The 17,796-nt window shown below is 36.0% G+C and overlaps 1 protein-coding gene across 2 annotated transcripts in view; it reads right to left on the bottom strand.

The window, feature by feature from the left end:
- Positions 1-17,796, bottom strand: part of LOC136830834 (DNA-binding protein SMUBP-2-like) — a 713,243-nt gene that overhangs the window by 536,660 nt on the left and 158,787 nt on the right. For both annotated transcript variants that reach the window (XM_067090812.1, XM_067090810.1), the window contains exon 5: positions 12,139-12,307. In XM_067090812.1, coding sequence (XP_066946913.1) covers positions 12,139-12,307 — 169 coding nt within the window. The remainder of the gene's footprint in view (positions 1-12,138; positions 12,308-17,796) is intronic.

The following is a 17,796-nucleotide window of genomic DNA, read 5'->3' as shown; positions in this document are numbered from 1 at the left end:
AACAGCTTTCATTTGTTGGCTCCAGTTGGAATTCTCACCTTGGATCTTGTTTGGTCAGAGGATAATTTCTGTTTCACTCTCCCTTTTCAATTGCAGGATGCAGTACTTTTACACTTTGGAGTGTACATCACTGACTTGATTTCTTTAATTTCCTGTTTGGAATCGTGCAAATTTATGTCCATTATATATTGGGCGTTGGGGGTGACAAGGGCATCTTTGATATCACTGTACTCATAATTTCCTTCAGGAACTGATCAAATGCTGCGAATTGTGATAGTTTTGGGGAGCTTGAAAATCTGACTGAGCATCCACAGCTGAACAGACTGCCTGTTACCCAGGGACAGCAAGATCCTGGGTGTTACTATACCCTCTGTAAATGTAGTCATTTCAATTGGGGTTAATTGAATCCTTGTATCAGAAAGGTGGCTGCGAATGGGGAAAGATCCTGATCAGCTTCTGAGAGTTGCATGGGGACTGAATTCCTTCTGGAAAGTTTCTCTCACGGTTAGCTGAAGGTAGTGTCCTGATTTTTCTCAATGGTTCAGCAAGGTCATTTCAAAAGTAGCAATATCAACTTCATCTGTATGATAATCACCTCTAAGAGGAACTTCCTCTATTTCCTCCACAGGGTTAACCTGGGAGGTATTGGGGGCTGATGTTACTGGGTTTTAATAGATATGAAAGGGGGTTAAATATCTGTTGCCAGAGTTCTGCCGAAAAGATATAATCTCCCCCTTCCTGAACCCTAGGACCCATCGTGACAGCTTGAAACAAGCTGTTTTGTCCTTAAAACTAGCTGTCAAGAGCACACTGCAAATTTTGCACATGTCTGGAGATCAAGCAAATCTGTCCTGTTTTTTGCAAGGACCAAGTTCACGGCAAGTGGAATGGGCCGTACCCACTGGCAAAAAGTGAACTGAGCAATTTGCTACGGAACACTTGAGCTGAGCGTCCTGCATAATGGTGGCCCTGTAGTGAAAGAACCAAGTTATTATTAGAAACTAATCAGTATAAGTTGTTTTTAGGAAACGGACACTTTTGTAAAACCCTGTGCCATTAGTATATTACATCTTACAGGTTAATTTGATTACTATGTGTAAATGTACTACCTTTTATAAATATCCAGAAAACGGACACTTTTGTAAAACCCTGTGCCATTAGTATATTACATCTTACAGGTTAATTTTACTAGTACAAGTTAACTTAAACCATTTTAGGTTTAGGTTGACTCTGACAGCATATAGGGCTGCATTACTCAAACTGTTAGTCCTTTTGCAATGGCTATGTGAAATTTTAATTCTAAATTGTCATGCCATATGGACTAATCTTCTATAAACTAAGTTGTTTAATAACTAACCAAGCTACTGTTTTATATGGGTTAGGTTAATCCTTCTAGTATAATCTACGTTAATCTAAGCATAGAAGATATTTTAGAGGATTCTTGCTTAACCTATTCTAGGTCGTTTCTTATTCTATGTTTAATTAAACACCTAAGGACATAAGCTATACCAAAAAATTAATCCTCTTTTAATCTGGTTTTTGTTTTATGTAGCCGAGACTACCTTTCTGTCTGATACTCAGCCTCGCTGTTTCTAAATTAAAAGTAGGAACATTCCCTTAGTAAGGGATTTCCACTTAATCTCGTTAGGCTATTGCCTGTTCTAGGTTTATATCACCCGCAAGGGTACAGGCCTCATAAGACCTTACCAATGTTATTGACCCTAGAATACTGTTTATATGTACTCCTAGGCTTCCCTTACCAATGTTATTAATCCTAGAATACTGTTTATCTGCACTCCTAGGATTATTGTTCTTTCTTAGCCTAGTATAGCATATTAGCTACTCCAGATTTTCATAGATCACAGTTAAATGTACAGGCTATATAAAATCAGCAAATTGCTAATAAGTAAACACAGGCTACTATTTTTGTCTAGCTTAGGCTGACCACCTCTCTTGTTTGTATCCAATCCTAGGTTATTTGGTCTATTATATAAAATAGTAACCCAATAATACAACCTTATATAGCCAGGTTATCACTTACTCTAATCTAGGATACTGCCTAATCTAGACTATTTATTTCACAAGGGTATGGTTACATAAAACACAATTGCCTTAGTATGTAGCCTTAAGGCTAGGCTACCATCTCATCTGGCACAGGTTACTATTTTTATCTAGTTTTAGATTACCGTCAAGAAAAATGATTGTCCAATAATGGGATGTTTTGAAAAAGTTTATCACTTAAACTAATATAGCTACTGCCTAGTCCTGGATTATTTTTGATCATGCTCAAGTACAGAGGCTACATAGCAGGTAGCGGGAAGATTTTAGTTTCCTGTTTATTGAATTCTAAGATCCTTGGTGTAAGCTAGGCTGCTGCCTAGGAACATAAAAGAATATGTCTCAGAAGGTTCTTACTTACCTTAAATTGGGTTACTACCTAATCCAGGTTATTTAATTCATCTTTAAGATAAGTAATCCTAGGATATAGGCTACAGACAACATCTACTATACAGTATTTACATTATTCACAAAGAATTTGTTACGCTACCGTCTCATGTACGCTACTGTCTAGGCTATTGTGGACATCATTATCTGAAAGGATTATCTAAATTAATAATAAATTGTAGAACATTTCTTTAGTTACACTTTTAAATTGGATGATCAAAAATTCAAATTTTTGGGGCTTTCGCAAATAACAGAGATCATGAGAGAGCACCGACTATGTGCTCTGAAAACAAAGTCCGGTTTCCAGATTCCGTACACAAAAAACATTTGTTCCACAGTTTAAAATAACAATTTTTAACTGGAGCTTAAAAATAAGCACTTAACTTTCGAGTTTGGATGTTACCAAAATTCTTGCTGGTGAAAACAGTAAGGAGCACTGAAACGTGGTGCGCATAGTCTGCACTAGCAGAGGGTAATGGAGCTGGTCTTTTCCCTGCCCTGGTCGTAAACAAGATGGCAGAAGCGCTTGTGTAATATAAGTCACTTCTTGCATTTTTTGACGTAGGAAAACACTGGGTTCAGCTTCGCTGCAGATAAGGGAAAATGCCCTCTTATCTTTGAGTCCATTATACTCTATCACATGTCAGAGTGTTTTCATTATGACACAATACATGGCTACAAGACCAGGCTAGAAAAATATTTCTTTGATACTAGTTGAGTCACCATGGAGCGCTGGCACACCATGGGGGGTAACTCCCTGAGGACGAAACAAGCAACTACACTATCAAATTACAAACATAACGAATATGCATCTGTTCCATGGATCTTTTAACAAGTTATGCTTTACTTCACTGTATCCAGTAATATTGTATGTATTTGCGTATTACTAATTGAATTATAAAATACAAAGTGATTATGCGCCATCTGCATTGTTTAAGTTTCTGTGAACATGGACAATGATACCTTCTGGGAATTTTTGTTTCGGCATCAATTCAATTTCCATTTAAAGATAACCATGGGGGCAGGTTTCGTTCCATTTGCCATACAAGTTAAAACAACAGTAAAAGGTGTTCTTTCATGCCCAGTAGTTTTGATTAAAATACTTTTCTCTCCAATATTAGTTACGGTCGAGTTTGATGGCATACCAAAGTTTAGGAGTTTCATCCATGTTGCCAATGCACGATAATTTATAGCCACTAGCACCTGAACACTGTTTTCTCAGCTTTAGCTACAACTTGCAGCTTATATTTAGCAGTATATTTCCTTACAATCTTTTCTCCATAGCGAATGACGGTATAATTGTAGAATATATATCATTCCTATTCTACTTAACGTCATTTGTAACATAACTACAGTAATTGTTTACTATCATACGATGGTTGAAATGAAAGCAAAACAGCTGTTGTTATCCGATTCAGTTGTTCATAGCCATGCACTAGACCATGTTCATATCAAAACAGGTGTTTCTCGTTCAGTTGTTTATGGCTGTACTCGTTTACTCAACGAGCATAATGTAATTAACGATACTTTTATCATTCACTTTTGCTTTTTTAACTTATTTAACTAGAAGATGGGATAAAGAGAGATGGAGTAAAAGAGGTTAGTCCATAGTAATTTGGTCTATCAAAAAAGGGACTCGCATGATACATGAGATACACGATAAAATCATTTTTTATGGGTGGAAATTTGGGGGTCACACGAGATCGCGCATTAATGAGTGCTGTATACAGTATATGGCAAACGAAAAAACAAAGTTGATTCTATGTCATGTCTTTCATACAGACATTGTCTAAAACGGAAACCATTGTTTTATTTATGTTTCATTGCCAATCATAAGCCACCCCTAACAACAATACAATAAACTATGATAATTATCATGCATAATTACCATTTGTATGACTGAATTCTTCTAAGCAGTTACAAACAGCCTGAATTTTTAATGAAAAATTAATATAATGTTATCCTAAATGTTATTACAGTACTACTGTACTGTAATTACACTAGGTTACTGAAAGATGAAGGTTGCGGAGAGCACAACCATAACTTGATATTTACATTTTGTCAGCTGGCCTCGCATAGATAAAAGTTGATTTGATTGATATGGAGTTATTCCTCGAACAGGCTATTTATTAAGAAGATATGCCAGTAATATATAAGGTAAAAAAATGGTTTATTACCTTTATTATAATTTTATTTCATAATGTGAATCTTTTCACGTGTGTCAGTGGTTATTGCACCGAGGCTGGCCTACCGATACACATCACTTAGAATTCTAGGTTTGATTTTTAGGATGGTAGTATAAGATGACCCCCAACTTTTAGAGGTGAATTTTATGATTTAAAGGTTGTCTTATGCACAGAAATATATGATAGTTGTATATACTTTCACTGATGATACCTGTTAGTAACTTCTACATTATTGGTAGGCAGGTGATAGATCTGTAGTTACCTGCTATATTTCCCTTGTTCTTCTCTTTCTGTACTAAGGATGTTCTCCCTGTGGTCATCCATTTGGGCACATGGTGGTTTGTGATACAATGCTGGAGTTGTTCTGCTATTTGTGGGTGTAGGGCCTTGAAGTTTTTGAGCCAGTATCCATGGACTTCATCAGGAAATGGGGCTTTCATGTTGGGCATTTTCTTTAGTTGGTGTCTGACTGTGTCTGTCGTGATCTAGGTGAATCTTTCTTTTATTCTCCCCATTTCTTCTGCCTTGACTTCCTAGAGCCATGTTGCATGTTTGTTGCGTGATACCGGATTGTTCCATATGTTTTCCCAGAGTCTCTTACTTGGTTCGGCCTCAGGAATTCCCTGGTGGCTGTCTTCCCCTCTTATAGTCTTTTCCGGTTGGTTCCAACCATTGGATCTTATGTGCTTTGGCTTTAAGCCTCTGTTTTATACCTTCTATTGTGTTGTTTAGTCCCTTCTCCTGTCCTTTGAATTTCTCATCCAGTTCCTCTCTCGTTTTTTTTCTTCTTAGCCTCTTTTCTGCCATCTCTTTCAGTTTACTCAAGTCAGATCTCATCCCCATGATTTGTTTTTCCAGGCGGAGCCTTTTCCAAGGCAGTTGCTGTTTTGGTTTCTGTTGGGTTGGTGTGATGGTGGTGTTGGTGTTTGTATTCCCACGAATTCTACTTGCTCCTGCATATGCCAAGTTATTTGTTTCTGTGATACTGGTGGTGTGTATTAGTCTCATTATTTCATTAACTTCACTTGTTTTCTGCCTTAGTTTCTTTGTGTTGTAGGTTTTCATGGCAGGGATCTTTGTTCTTTCTGTATCTGGCTTCATCCATTGTCTGATTCCTTCCACCCATTCTGACCTCTCTGTTACATCTTCGGTGGTTCCTCGTGTGTTGTTTTTGGTAGCTCATCATTCCTGTCGTTTTCTGTGTCATCATCTCTTAATTCGTCCCCTTGTCCCTTGTCGCTGAGTGTTATTTCTCTTCCCAGTTCCTCTCTTTCTGTTGTGGAGAGCCAGTTGTCTTTCTTTGTGTTCCTTTACTTGGTCTGCCAGCCTCTGTTCTGTTTGAGGGGTGTTATTTCTCTCATCCCAGATGCTGACCAGTCTTCTTCTGAATCCTCTCTCAGTCAGGTTGCTTCTGGTGTAGCATCTCCATATTTCCTTATTTTCTTCTCTTGTCCATTTCTTCTTTTGGTTTGCCTCTGTAGCTCCAGTCTCTGGTTGGTGGTTACTGTCATTGTGGTGGTCAGTTGCTGGATGGTAACCTCCAAGTACCTGACAGTCCTACCTGTTGATTGAGCTGTATACCTGGCTGCCAGATGAAGCTCCTCTGTTGCCAGAGGTTCCATTTACGTGGTTGTCGTTTATTCTTTCATTTCTTTCCATCATTGCTGAGTTTTGCTATTTAACCATAGCTGAACCCTACCCCATTGGGAATAGGCACTCATTTACAGCCGAGTAGATTGAGGAAATTGTGGTAAGGATCCTTTCCCAAGGAATCAATGCCGAGGAGAGCGGCCACCCATCCAGTGACTGACCAGCCCCAATGTTGCTTAACCAGTCTATCGATGAGCTAAACAACTCTGCCACAGCACCCATATATTATTATTATTATTATTATTATTATTATTATTACTGTATTATTATTATTATATTTTTAAGTTTCTTGTTATTATTGGTATTTTCCTTTTTTATTATTACTGTGATTAACCCTTAAACGCCTATTGGACATATCATAATTCGACTAAAATTGTCTGTTGGGTTTAGTGGAAAATACTGGCATCGACTACAAAAAATTTCAACCTTCGGTCAACTTTGATTTCGACCGAAATGGTCGAAAACGCAATTGTAAGCTAAAATTCTTACATTCTAGTAATATTCAATCATGTACCTTCATTTTGCAACAAATTGGAAGTCTCTAGCACAATATTTCGATTTATGGTGAATTTCTGAAAAACTTTTCCATATCCAGAAATTTCACATTGTCGTAATGTTTGCACCGTTTTATATTAGTCGTTACATAAAGTTTTATATATGAAAATGTGCGCAATTTCATGTAGAATACAACAGAAAATAACTCATGGTTGTAGCTTTTATCAGTTTTGAAATATTTTCATATAAATCACGATAACTGCCAAAATTTCAAGCTTCGGTCAACTTTAACTACGCACCTAAATGGTAAAAACGCAATTATAAGCTAAAACTCTTACATTCCAGTAATATTCAACCATGTACCTTCATTTTGCAACAAACTGGAAGTCTCTAGCACAATATTTCGATTTATGGTGAATTTCTTGTAACTTTCTGAACATCTCAGAAATTTTTATTCATGTTGTCATAATGTTTGCATCGTTTTACATTAGTCGTTACATAAACTTTTTATATGAAAATGTGCGCAATTTCATGTAGAATACAACAGAAAATAGCTCATGGTTGTAGCTTTTATCGGTTTTGAAATATTTTCACATAAATCACGATAAATGCCAAAATTTCAACCTTCTGTACTTTAATCGACCAAAATTCGAAAAACGCAATTGTAAGCTAAAACTCTTACATTCTAGTAATATTCAATCGTTTAACTTCATTTTGCAATAAATTGGAAGTCTCTAGCACAATATTTCGATTTATGGTGAATTTCTTAAAAAACATTTTCCTTATGTCTTGGTAATTTCGGCTGAACATCTCAGAAATTCTTTCGTCTGTTGTTAATATTTGCACCGCTTTATATTAGTCGTTACATAAAGTTTTATATATAAAAATGTGCGCAATTTCATGTACAATATAACAAAAAATAACTCATGGTTTTAGCTTTTATCGGTTTTGAAATATTTCCATATAAATCACGATTAGAAAAAATTTGACTTTTGTCAATTTAAGACCGCTAATAAAATGGTCGAAACCAATTGTAAGCTAAAACACTTACAGTCTAGTAATATTCAAAAACTGCAATTGTGCTAAAAAACTTACAGTCTAGTAATATTCAATCAATTAGCTTCATTTTTCAACAAACGGGAAGTCTCTAGCACAATATTTTGATTTATGGTGAATTTTTGAAAAAACATTTTTTACGTCCGGCAGCGTTATGAATTCATGCATCATTTTGTGATAATATTTTCTCTGTGTTGCTTTTCGTTTTAAAATTTGTTATATACCAAAATCATCGCAATTTAGTGTACAATACAACTAAAAAAATTAACTATTAGCTTTAACCGTTTTGCTTACAGCTGATTTGTATACAATTTACTGAGTTTTTTTTCTGTCATATATTCCAATATTTATATATAATAATGATATTTTTTCATTTCTGATGGTTGCATACTAAACTTCAGGCAATGACAAAAAAATTGAGCCAAAAATGAACTCTTAATCTTAAAAACTAGGCGTGATGTGATTTTTTTGAAAAAAACTTTTTCTGCTTCGCGTTTTAACTGATTACGCCATGGCATACGGGAGACGTTTTTGTAAATAGGGCTTCGGCGTTAAAGGGTTAATATCATTGTAGAGTTTTGCTATTTCAATTTTGTATTTAGCCTCCTGGACCTGACTTCTGTTAAGTCCCTAGCTGGAAATAATCGTCTGCAATCTGTATTGTTGTTATTCTCAATATTTTTTTTACTATACTTCTCCATATACTTACTGTCGTTACCATTATTATGAATTCTATTTTTTCTACCTCTTCAGCAACTGTGTGGAAACTGCTGATTATTATTTTTACCATGGTATCTTATATATCTGGTTTGTGTGTATTGTATTTGTATATTTCATGTATATTGCCCTGAATTGAAATAAAGGATATTATTATTATTATTATTATTATTGTTTGCATGTTAGCTACACTTTCTATGGCATGCTAGGATAGTTAATTCTTTGTGAAGCATTAGTGCACATTTGTAAAGCTATAGAAAGTGTTAGAATCCTAATGTGTAAGGAGTACAGCAATTTATTGCACTGGCAACTTCCGACGAAGGCTCTCCAGCCTGACTTGTGTCTATCTCGCCAGCCACTAAGCTCCACCCCTTGTAGGTCTGTCACCTCACACATGACCCCTTCAGCAGAGAAATAACATCTTTCAAGTTCCTAGTCGCTTAGAGTTATTGTATGATTTTTACAACACAATTTTTACTTCTTAATACGTTTGTCCATCATTCACTCAGATATGACTTATTTAAATTTATAATTCCTGGCTAGAACAGGGCTCAGCTTGTCCTGATCACGTGATTTTGTTACTGTCTGGGTGCAGATGTACTCACGACCTTTAAGCTGTCAAATTAAGCCCGCAATCTCAAGTGAGCTGTCACTTGTCAAACGGTCAGTGACCATTCTGGTGGTCTGTCTATTCACTGTTACTCTCACCGAGACGTGTAGTTAAATAAAATTAAGTGTTTCTAATAGCACGTGTCCTTTTAAAAAGCCTTTTAATCATTGTCACTGCCACGGAAATCTCCTTACTTTTTTTTCTGTTAATGATCAAGAGAAAATCGAGCAAATTTCTATTAGCCTTCGGTTCTTATTTTACTAAAACAAAGCATCCCTATCATTGATTCATTAAGCTACTCAAGACAAATTAGGGTCTTTTCATTTATTCTATGTCATGTTCCCATTATTCCTGTTCGAGAAATCTTCATCTTTTATTACTTCCAAGAGACATGTCAGCAGTTAACTGCATATCCTACGCATTCCAGAGGCCATGAAATTGTGTTTTTCGTGAACAACTTTTAAACCGACATATGAATTTCCATGCTACTAAAGCACTGAGTGTTTCTAACATTGTCCTAATTTATGGTAGTACAGTACACTGAATTGACAGATATGCTTAATTAAGCCATTTACTCTTAGAAAAAAGACCAACTTTTTGCCTTTCCTCAGAGCATTTCGAACAAGTGGTGCTTTATGATGTATCTGTAATGCAGAAAAATCCCCCTTACCTATCCCCCCAACCCTTCCTAGTATTACTGGCAACCCTTGTACTTACCTGTCCTACCCCTCTCCCCTCCTTCCTGCCCTCTTTCCTCCATTATCATTATTATTTCCTAGGTTTAAAATGAAATGAATCTTTGCCCTGCTGTGATACTTCAGTTGAACCATTAGCATCTAGAGAGTGTAACAAGTGCATTAGTTATTCATTGGAGGGGTGGGTAGAGATCTCGGCTAGCACGCTGTTGGCCCAGCGTTCGAATCTCCGACTGGCCAATGAAGAATTAGAGGAATTTATTTCTGGTGATAGAAATTCATTTCTCGTCATAATGTGGTTCGGATTCCATAATAACCTGTATGTCCTGTTGCTAGGTAACCAGTTGGTTCTTAGCCACGTAAAATAAGTCTAATCCTTCGGGCCAGACCTAGGAGAGCTGTTAATCAGCTCAGTGGTCTGGTTAAACTAAGATATACTTAACAAGTGCATTGCTCTAGCATGTTTGCACAAAGCAGGTCCTGAAAGTCTTAAGAATCAAGCAAGTGGGAAGCATTTTCTCCAGGGGATATAAGGCAAAGTCAAGAGAGCCCAAACAATCCCTCCTTGCCTTCCTATGAGCTGACTGGTGTTACTGGGTGAAAGTGAAAAAGTGAGTCATATTACAGTAACAGGTGTGTGTGTGTGTGTGTGTGTGTGTGTGTGTGTGTGTGTGTGTGTGTGTGTGTGTGTGTGTGTGACTCTTGATTGCTAATACTTTTGCTCAACTCATCAACAAGTAGCTGGTTAAAGGCTTGACAGTTCTGAGCTGTGTCCTGTACAGTGCTGGAGCAGTTGTTGCCATGATGACTAGTATTTCCCAAGTTTCAGTTCCTACTCATGTCCTATTGTGTGGAAAGAGTGATCACAATACTGTAGCTGGTTCAGAGTCCACCACATCTATTAATGGTAAACCTCTTCTGGCCCTGGTGATGTTGACCCTATTATCAACAAGTCTCCTAGAAACCAAGTGATTCTCACTAAAGAAAACTTACCTTCCAAGCCACAGCAATGTTGCCACATCAATTCGTGCTGTCAGGCAAAAAGGGACAGGATGTCAGGTGTTAATGCTATCCAGTGTTATGAACCTCTGCTTGAGTAGTAACAAGGACAGGTCCCTCCACTCAAGGCAAGCATTTGTGTTTGGAAATCAGTAAGTTTGGCCTTGGATGGGAAGGACCAAAGCAGCAGAGTTTCCTTAATGAAATGAGGAAGATTAGCATAAATTTGCTCCCTCTGGGCCAAAACATGGTTTTGAGCTGGTTCCTTTCTCTACCACAATGTTGCCAACTACTAAGTAAGAAGGTGGCAAAAAATTTTTGGGATGCAACAGCAGTCAGGTAGGAAGATTGGGGGAGGGTTACATCCAAGAATGAATGAGGCTTCTTCACTACAGAGCCATATTGAGCACATTTATGGAAACCAACACCAAAGACTCATGTCCATGAAACACTGACATCCTAAAATGGCCATAAGGCCTTGCACTGCTAACACTTCCTACTTGGGGTAATAATTCCATCGAACAAAACAGAAAATAGGTGAAACACAAGGATCCCTGTAGTGAGAAGGTTTGTAGATATGGCAAAGCATGCCATGTAAACCTTTGCGTCTATGCCCTGGCATGAATATACAAAGCAAAAAAGCAAAGGATATCCAAATACATGCAATATTAAAAAATACTTGAAAACTTTACAGATGTACAAAAAAATGGTACTGGTGATTAGGAATACCTATGTTACTAGACAGAGCAAGACAAATGCTGAACTTAATCCAGCATCTGTACTCTTAACTATTTTGAACCAATATTTAGCTATAACTTATCCATATAATATATAAGATTAGTAAAAAAGTAAGAATAATACCACAAAATACAAATGTCAAATAACCAAACAAACTTTGCCCAAAACAAAACATGAATGCAGATTACATTTACAAACCCAAGACAAAGCTACCAAAGTACACAAAAAATTCGAAGGTGCTGGCAGAGTAAGGAAGCACTAAAAATGGAAAACATGCACTCTTAAAACTCAGAAAAAGCAGAAAAACCTTCAGCCAGAAAGAAGAAAAAGAAGAAACTGAGGATGCACAGACAAAATTGTAAAAAATGAGAAGGAAAATCAAGGCAAAATACTAATGGAAACTCAGGATCTGAAAGCACGCTTGCAAAACCTTTTAGCTACCACTTCTCTTTTTCCAAGAAAATTATATACCTTGGATTTTGAAGAAAACAGAAACTGAACTATACTATAAATATTTTTTGTGTAGACTAATTTCATTTAAACCAACCGTTGAAGAGCATAATATCCCCATTTGATTGCAACAGCAATTCAGGAAGGCAAGGAGAAATTAATTTCGGTGCTTCTTCATTAAACAATACAGATGTCAGGTGAGAAGATCGACCAACAGTTAATTTTCCAAGTTCTTCAAGGCCAGTTTTGATTCTCTGGTATGTGACCTGGAAAATAAAACCATGTAGGTTAACAGCTAAGTTTTTGTCTAAGGCCAAGTTCTGAAAATTTTTTATTTTATTCTACATATTATAATCCAAACATACTTAAAAAAAACATAAAAAATATATAAACAAACAAATTTCATTATTTTCTGTTTGTTAGTTGAGCTGTCAAGCTAAAACAGTTACATTTTTTAACTATGGAAAACTAGGTACAGTACACCACAATCTCACAACAGTGAAACTAGAATCCATAATATCAAGCTTTTCTGAATGAAGTTTGTTTAATGCTGTATTTAAATGATACCAATATACAGTACAACAAACAACAATTACTTGGCACTGAAGTCTTCATAAGTGAAGGTATACACTAGAAACTATTGCATTTTTCATCACCACCACCTCCAAAGTAGTTGCAACACCAAGAATCTCTCTAAAATTCCACCATTCACTTTCCCTGTACCGTATCTTCAACAGAAATCTAGCCTCTCATCTCACTGTTTTCATCCAAGTGGGTCTGGATCTTCATCCTTTACAGACTCTTTCTGAAGTGGTGCAAATAACATCCAAGCAATCTCACCTTTCATTATTATCTCATCTACATGTGGTACTTCCATAGTTTCCCTTATGGCATAATTCTTCACTCTATCCAGCCATCTGACTCACAATATTCTTCTTCACGCATCATTCTCAAAGCAACAAAGTCTTTCAGATATATTTTTATTGCCATACCACAATTTGTCCTTATAGCGATAAAGATCATACTAAACTAATGCAAAATCTTACCTTAGTATGTAATTTTAGTCTATTCCAAATATTATTAATTGTTTTTCCTACCCTTTTCAGTGTTACCCTAAATTCTAACTCAACGGAACATGTATAGAACATCAGTGCCCCAAAACTTTGAAAGATTCAAGCCAATTAGTCTTTTTTTCTTCTTGTTGCTGTCCTCATTACTTCTGTTTTTCTTCTAAATATATCTCTAGATATATGATGCATTTTATTAAGCAAGTTTTTACAGTCTTACAGTTTCTTGGCAAATAAGACAACATTATCTGTGTACTACAGGTCTGTCAAGTTTCCATCGTTACTCCAATCTAAATCTTATCTTCCATCTCCAACCATTTTTTTGTCAAGAAATCTTTGAAAAGGGTGAAATAACATACCCTTTGTAGCACCCGACTATTTGCTGCAAATTCACTTGACAAGATTGCAACAACCTCAACTTTGCATCAGTTTCATTAATGGATAACTTCCATTAGTTTTATATATTTAATGGGAATACTATGTACTGGTCTTCGGACACTATAAAATGCCTTCTTATAATCAATGAATGCCATTAGAGGATTCCATGCACTGCTGCAAAACTTGGCTGAACATGAAAATATAGTAAATTTGCAAAGTAATTTGTATTTTTCCTAACATACAAAACTGAAGTTCTTTACATTATGATAAGCTTGCAGTCGCAAGCTGGAACAGCCATTAAAAACTTACTGACAAGATAGTTATCTATCAACAGGTAGGGGGAAGCCCTGCCCACGTGTCAGTTTGCACTCCACTTTGCCTTCAGTCCAGGTGCCAAATGAGGCAAGTGACTGAGGTGGGCTGTTATGTACAGAGCTTCACATTTGTATGTTAGGAAAAATACAAATTACTTCTAAAACCTGCTATTTGTCCCTACACAAATACAAACCTTCATTCTTTTGCATTAGGAGATTTACCCATTGGTGAGAGGAATTCTGGGTGCTCATTGAACTGACTGGTAGGATCGTCACACCTGGGATGTCCCCCTTCTAGTCCAACAGGAGCAAAGAAAGGGATCCAACAGCTCTAGCATACTGCCCATATGGGATGTGCAGTTGCTAGACTTCTGGGCCATTAAGTAATGGGTTTGTAAGCAAACCCATTATGCTGGAAAAACTCAGGTAATTAGTCAGAAACAAAAAACCAGCTAATGACACTCAACGGGTTTGTATGTCTAACCCTTTCTCCCCTTGTCAAGCGAGAAGGTAGGAGTTGCATCCTTATACACTATGACAAAATTAAAGGACTAGTGCCATGTTACATAGCTTACCTGCACAGCTTGTCCATCCAGAACATACTCAGCTGAGCCTCTGACTCTCTGACCTATGAGAGAGAGAAAAGGAAAAAGAAAGAGAGGGAACCAGTCACTCATGCACACTCTCTCTCTCTCTAGCTCACCAATACCTTAGATAAGGTGCTACCTGCCCCATTAACCCTTAAATGCTGAGCCTCTATTTACGAAAGTGTCTGTCGTATGCCGGTGGAGTTCGGGAGTTAGCGCTGAAGCGGAAAAAAACTTTTTTTCAAAAAATCACAGCACGCTTAGTTTTTAAGATTAAGAGTTCATTTTTGGCTCCTTTTTTGACATTGCCTGAAGTTTAGTATGCAACCACCAGAAATTTAAAAAAATATCATTATCATATATAAATATTGAAATATATGACCGAAAAAAAAATTTCATATATAATGGTTAAAGCTAATGAGTTAATTTTTTTCTTTGTATTGTACACTAAATTGCGATAATTTTGGTATATAACAAATTGTAAAATGGTCAAAGCAACACAGAGAAAATATTATCACAAAAGCTAATGCGCGGACATAAAAAAAGTTTTTTCAAAAATTCACCATAAATCGAAATATTGTTTCAATTTGTTGCAAAATGAAGGTAATTGATTGAATATTACTAGACTAAATTGCAGTTTTCGACCATTTTCGAGTTAAAGTTGACCAAAGGTAGAATTTTTTCTATTTATCGTGATTTATATGAAAATATTTCAAAACTGATAAAAGCTACAACCATGAGTTATTTTTTGTTGTATCCTACATGAAATTGTGCACATTTTCATATATAAAACTTTATGTAACGACTAATATAAAACGGTGCAAACATTGACAAAGTGACGAAAGAATTTCTGAGATGTTCGCCGAAAGTTACGACGCGGACATAAAAAAGTTTTGTTCAAAAATTCACCATAAATTGAAATATTATGCTAGAGACTTCCAATTTGTTGCCAAATGAAGGTAAATGATTGAATATTACTAGAATGTAATGTTTTAGCTTACAATTGCATTTTTCAACCATTTCGGTCAAGTCAAAGTTGACCGAAGGTAAATTTTTCACATCATGATTTATATGAAAATATTTCAAAACTGATAAAAGCTACAACCATGATTTATTTTTTTGTATTCTACATGAAATTGCGCACATTTTCATATATAAAACTTTATGTAACGACTAATATAAAACGGTGCAAACATTACGACTAAGTGACGAAAGAATTTCTGAGATGTTCGGCCGAGTTACAGCGTGCAGACGTAAGGAAAAAGTTTTTTTAAAAAATTCACCATAAATCAAAATATTGTACTAGAGACTTCCAATTTGTTGCAAAATGAAGGTAAATGATTGAATATTACTAGAATGTAAGAGTTTTAGCTTACAATAGCGTTTTTCGACCATTTCGGTCGAGTCAAAGTTGACCGAAGATTGAAATTTTGACACATCATGATTTATATGAAAATATTTCAAAACTGACAGAAGCTACAACCATGACTTATTTTTTGTTGTATTCTACATGAAATTGCACACATTTTCATATATAAAACTTTATGTAACGACTAATATAAAACGGTGCAAACATTACGACAAAGTGACGAAAGAATTTCTGAGATGTTCGGCCGAGTTACCGCATGCAGATCTAAGGAAAAAGTTTTTTTCAAAAATTCACCATAAATCGAAATATTGTACTAGAGACTTCCAATTTGTTGCAAAATGAAGGTAAATGATTGAATATTACTAGAATGTAGGTGTTTTAGCTTACCATTGCGTTTTTCGACCATTTTGGTTGAGTCAAAGTTAACCAAAGGTAGAAATTTTGGCACATCATGATTTATATGAAAATATTTCAAAACTGATAGAAGCTACAACCATGACTCATTTTTTGTTGTATTCTACATGAAATTGCATACATTTTCATATATAAAACTTTATGTAACGACTAATATAAAACGGTGCAAACATTACGACTAAGTGACAAAAGAATTTCTGAGATGTTCGGCCGAGTTACAGTGTGCAGACGTAAGGAAAAAGTTTTTTCAAAAATTCACCATAAATCGAAATATTGTACTAGAGACTTCCAATTTGTTGCAAAATGAAGGTAAATGATTGAATATTACTAGAATGTAAGAGTTTTAGCTTACAATAGCGTTTTTCGACCATTTCGTTTGAGAAATTATTTTTAAGAAGGCTTGCGAGTGGCCTAGAACGGGTAAACAAATCATAAAACTGCAAATTAGATTTACAGTACAGGCAGTCCCTCGGTTATGACAGACTTGGCTTAATATGTTCTGAGCTTACGACGCTCTTAAACTATATTCATAAAAGATTATTTCCCAGGTTGCAAGGCATGTTCCAGGGTTATGACACAAACGATGCCAATCTGATGGAAGAAATATGGCTTCAAAACTGCAAACTGGTCAAAATTTGGAGGTTATTTTGATGGGAAAAAAAAAATGCAGGTATGTCATTTTCAAGACACCCAAAGGACCTGTCTGTTCCTACATACTACAGTAAACCCCCCGTATTCGCGGGGAATGCACACCACACCACCCATGAATAGCTAAAACCCGCGAATACTTAGAACCCTTCTAAAAACACTTAGAACTGCCTATTTTGATAGTTCAAACAGACATAAAACAAACTGAAAATGCTTATACAGGTATTATCCTACTTACGATGGGGCGATGGGGTTAGGTTACAAAAAAAAAATATCTTGTTGGAAAAAACGTAAGAAATACCAAAACGTATCTCGAACATAGCCTAGCCTACACTAGGGTATTTGGTGCCATGCACAGTGAACCCCAGTATTCGCAGGGGATGTGTACCACAACCCCCCACGAATAGCTAAAATCCGCAAATACTTAAAACCCCTCTAAAAACACTTAGAACTGCCCAATTTGATGGTTTCAACACAAGAAAAACCCTGTAAAAATGCTTATACCTGAGTATTTTAATAATTTTATCACAAAAAGTGCATTTACTCATGAAAATCGTATGAAAATACAGTAATTAGTGAATATTTCTTACTGAAAAATACTGCGAATGGGCAAATTTTCTGCAAAAAATGGGTATATATGTTCCACAGAGACACCCGGGAATGCGTGAGAGTGTGAATACTGTATACATATATGGTAGCCTAGCCTACACTATAAAGTATACTCTATACAGTCATACTCCGAACTTATGCGAGGTTAGGTTCCAGAATCCCTCGCGCAGGGTGAATTTTCGCGTAAGTTTGGCATGGTCTCTAAAAAGGCTAATAAATGCTTATTTTTAAAAAGTTTAAACACTAAATATGACGCTAATCATGCTCCCAAATTATTAAGTTAACTTTTAAATGAAATTAAAGTTGCTGTAATTTCATTTAAAAGTTAGCTTAATACATTACAGGTACCCTTAAAAAAGAGAAATAAAT

The sequence above is a fragment of the Macrobrachium rosenbergii genome, chromosome 47 (assembly GCF_040412425.1).
Source record: "Macrobrachium rosenbergii isolate ZJJX-2024 chromosome 47, ASM4041242v1, whole genome shotgun sequence".
In the NCBI taxonomy this organism is placed as follows: Eukaryota; Metazoa; Arthropoda; class Malacostraca; order Decapoda; family Palaemonidae; genus Macrobrachium; species Macrobrachium rosenbergii.
The sequence above is the reverse complement of the archived record's forward strand: the minus strand, read 5'-3'. Positions and strand labels throughout refer to the sequence as shown.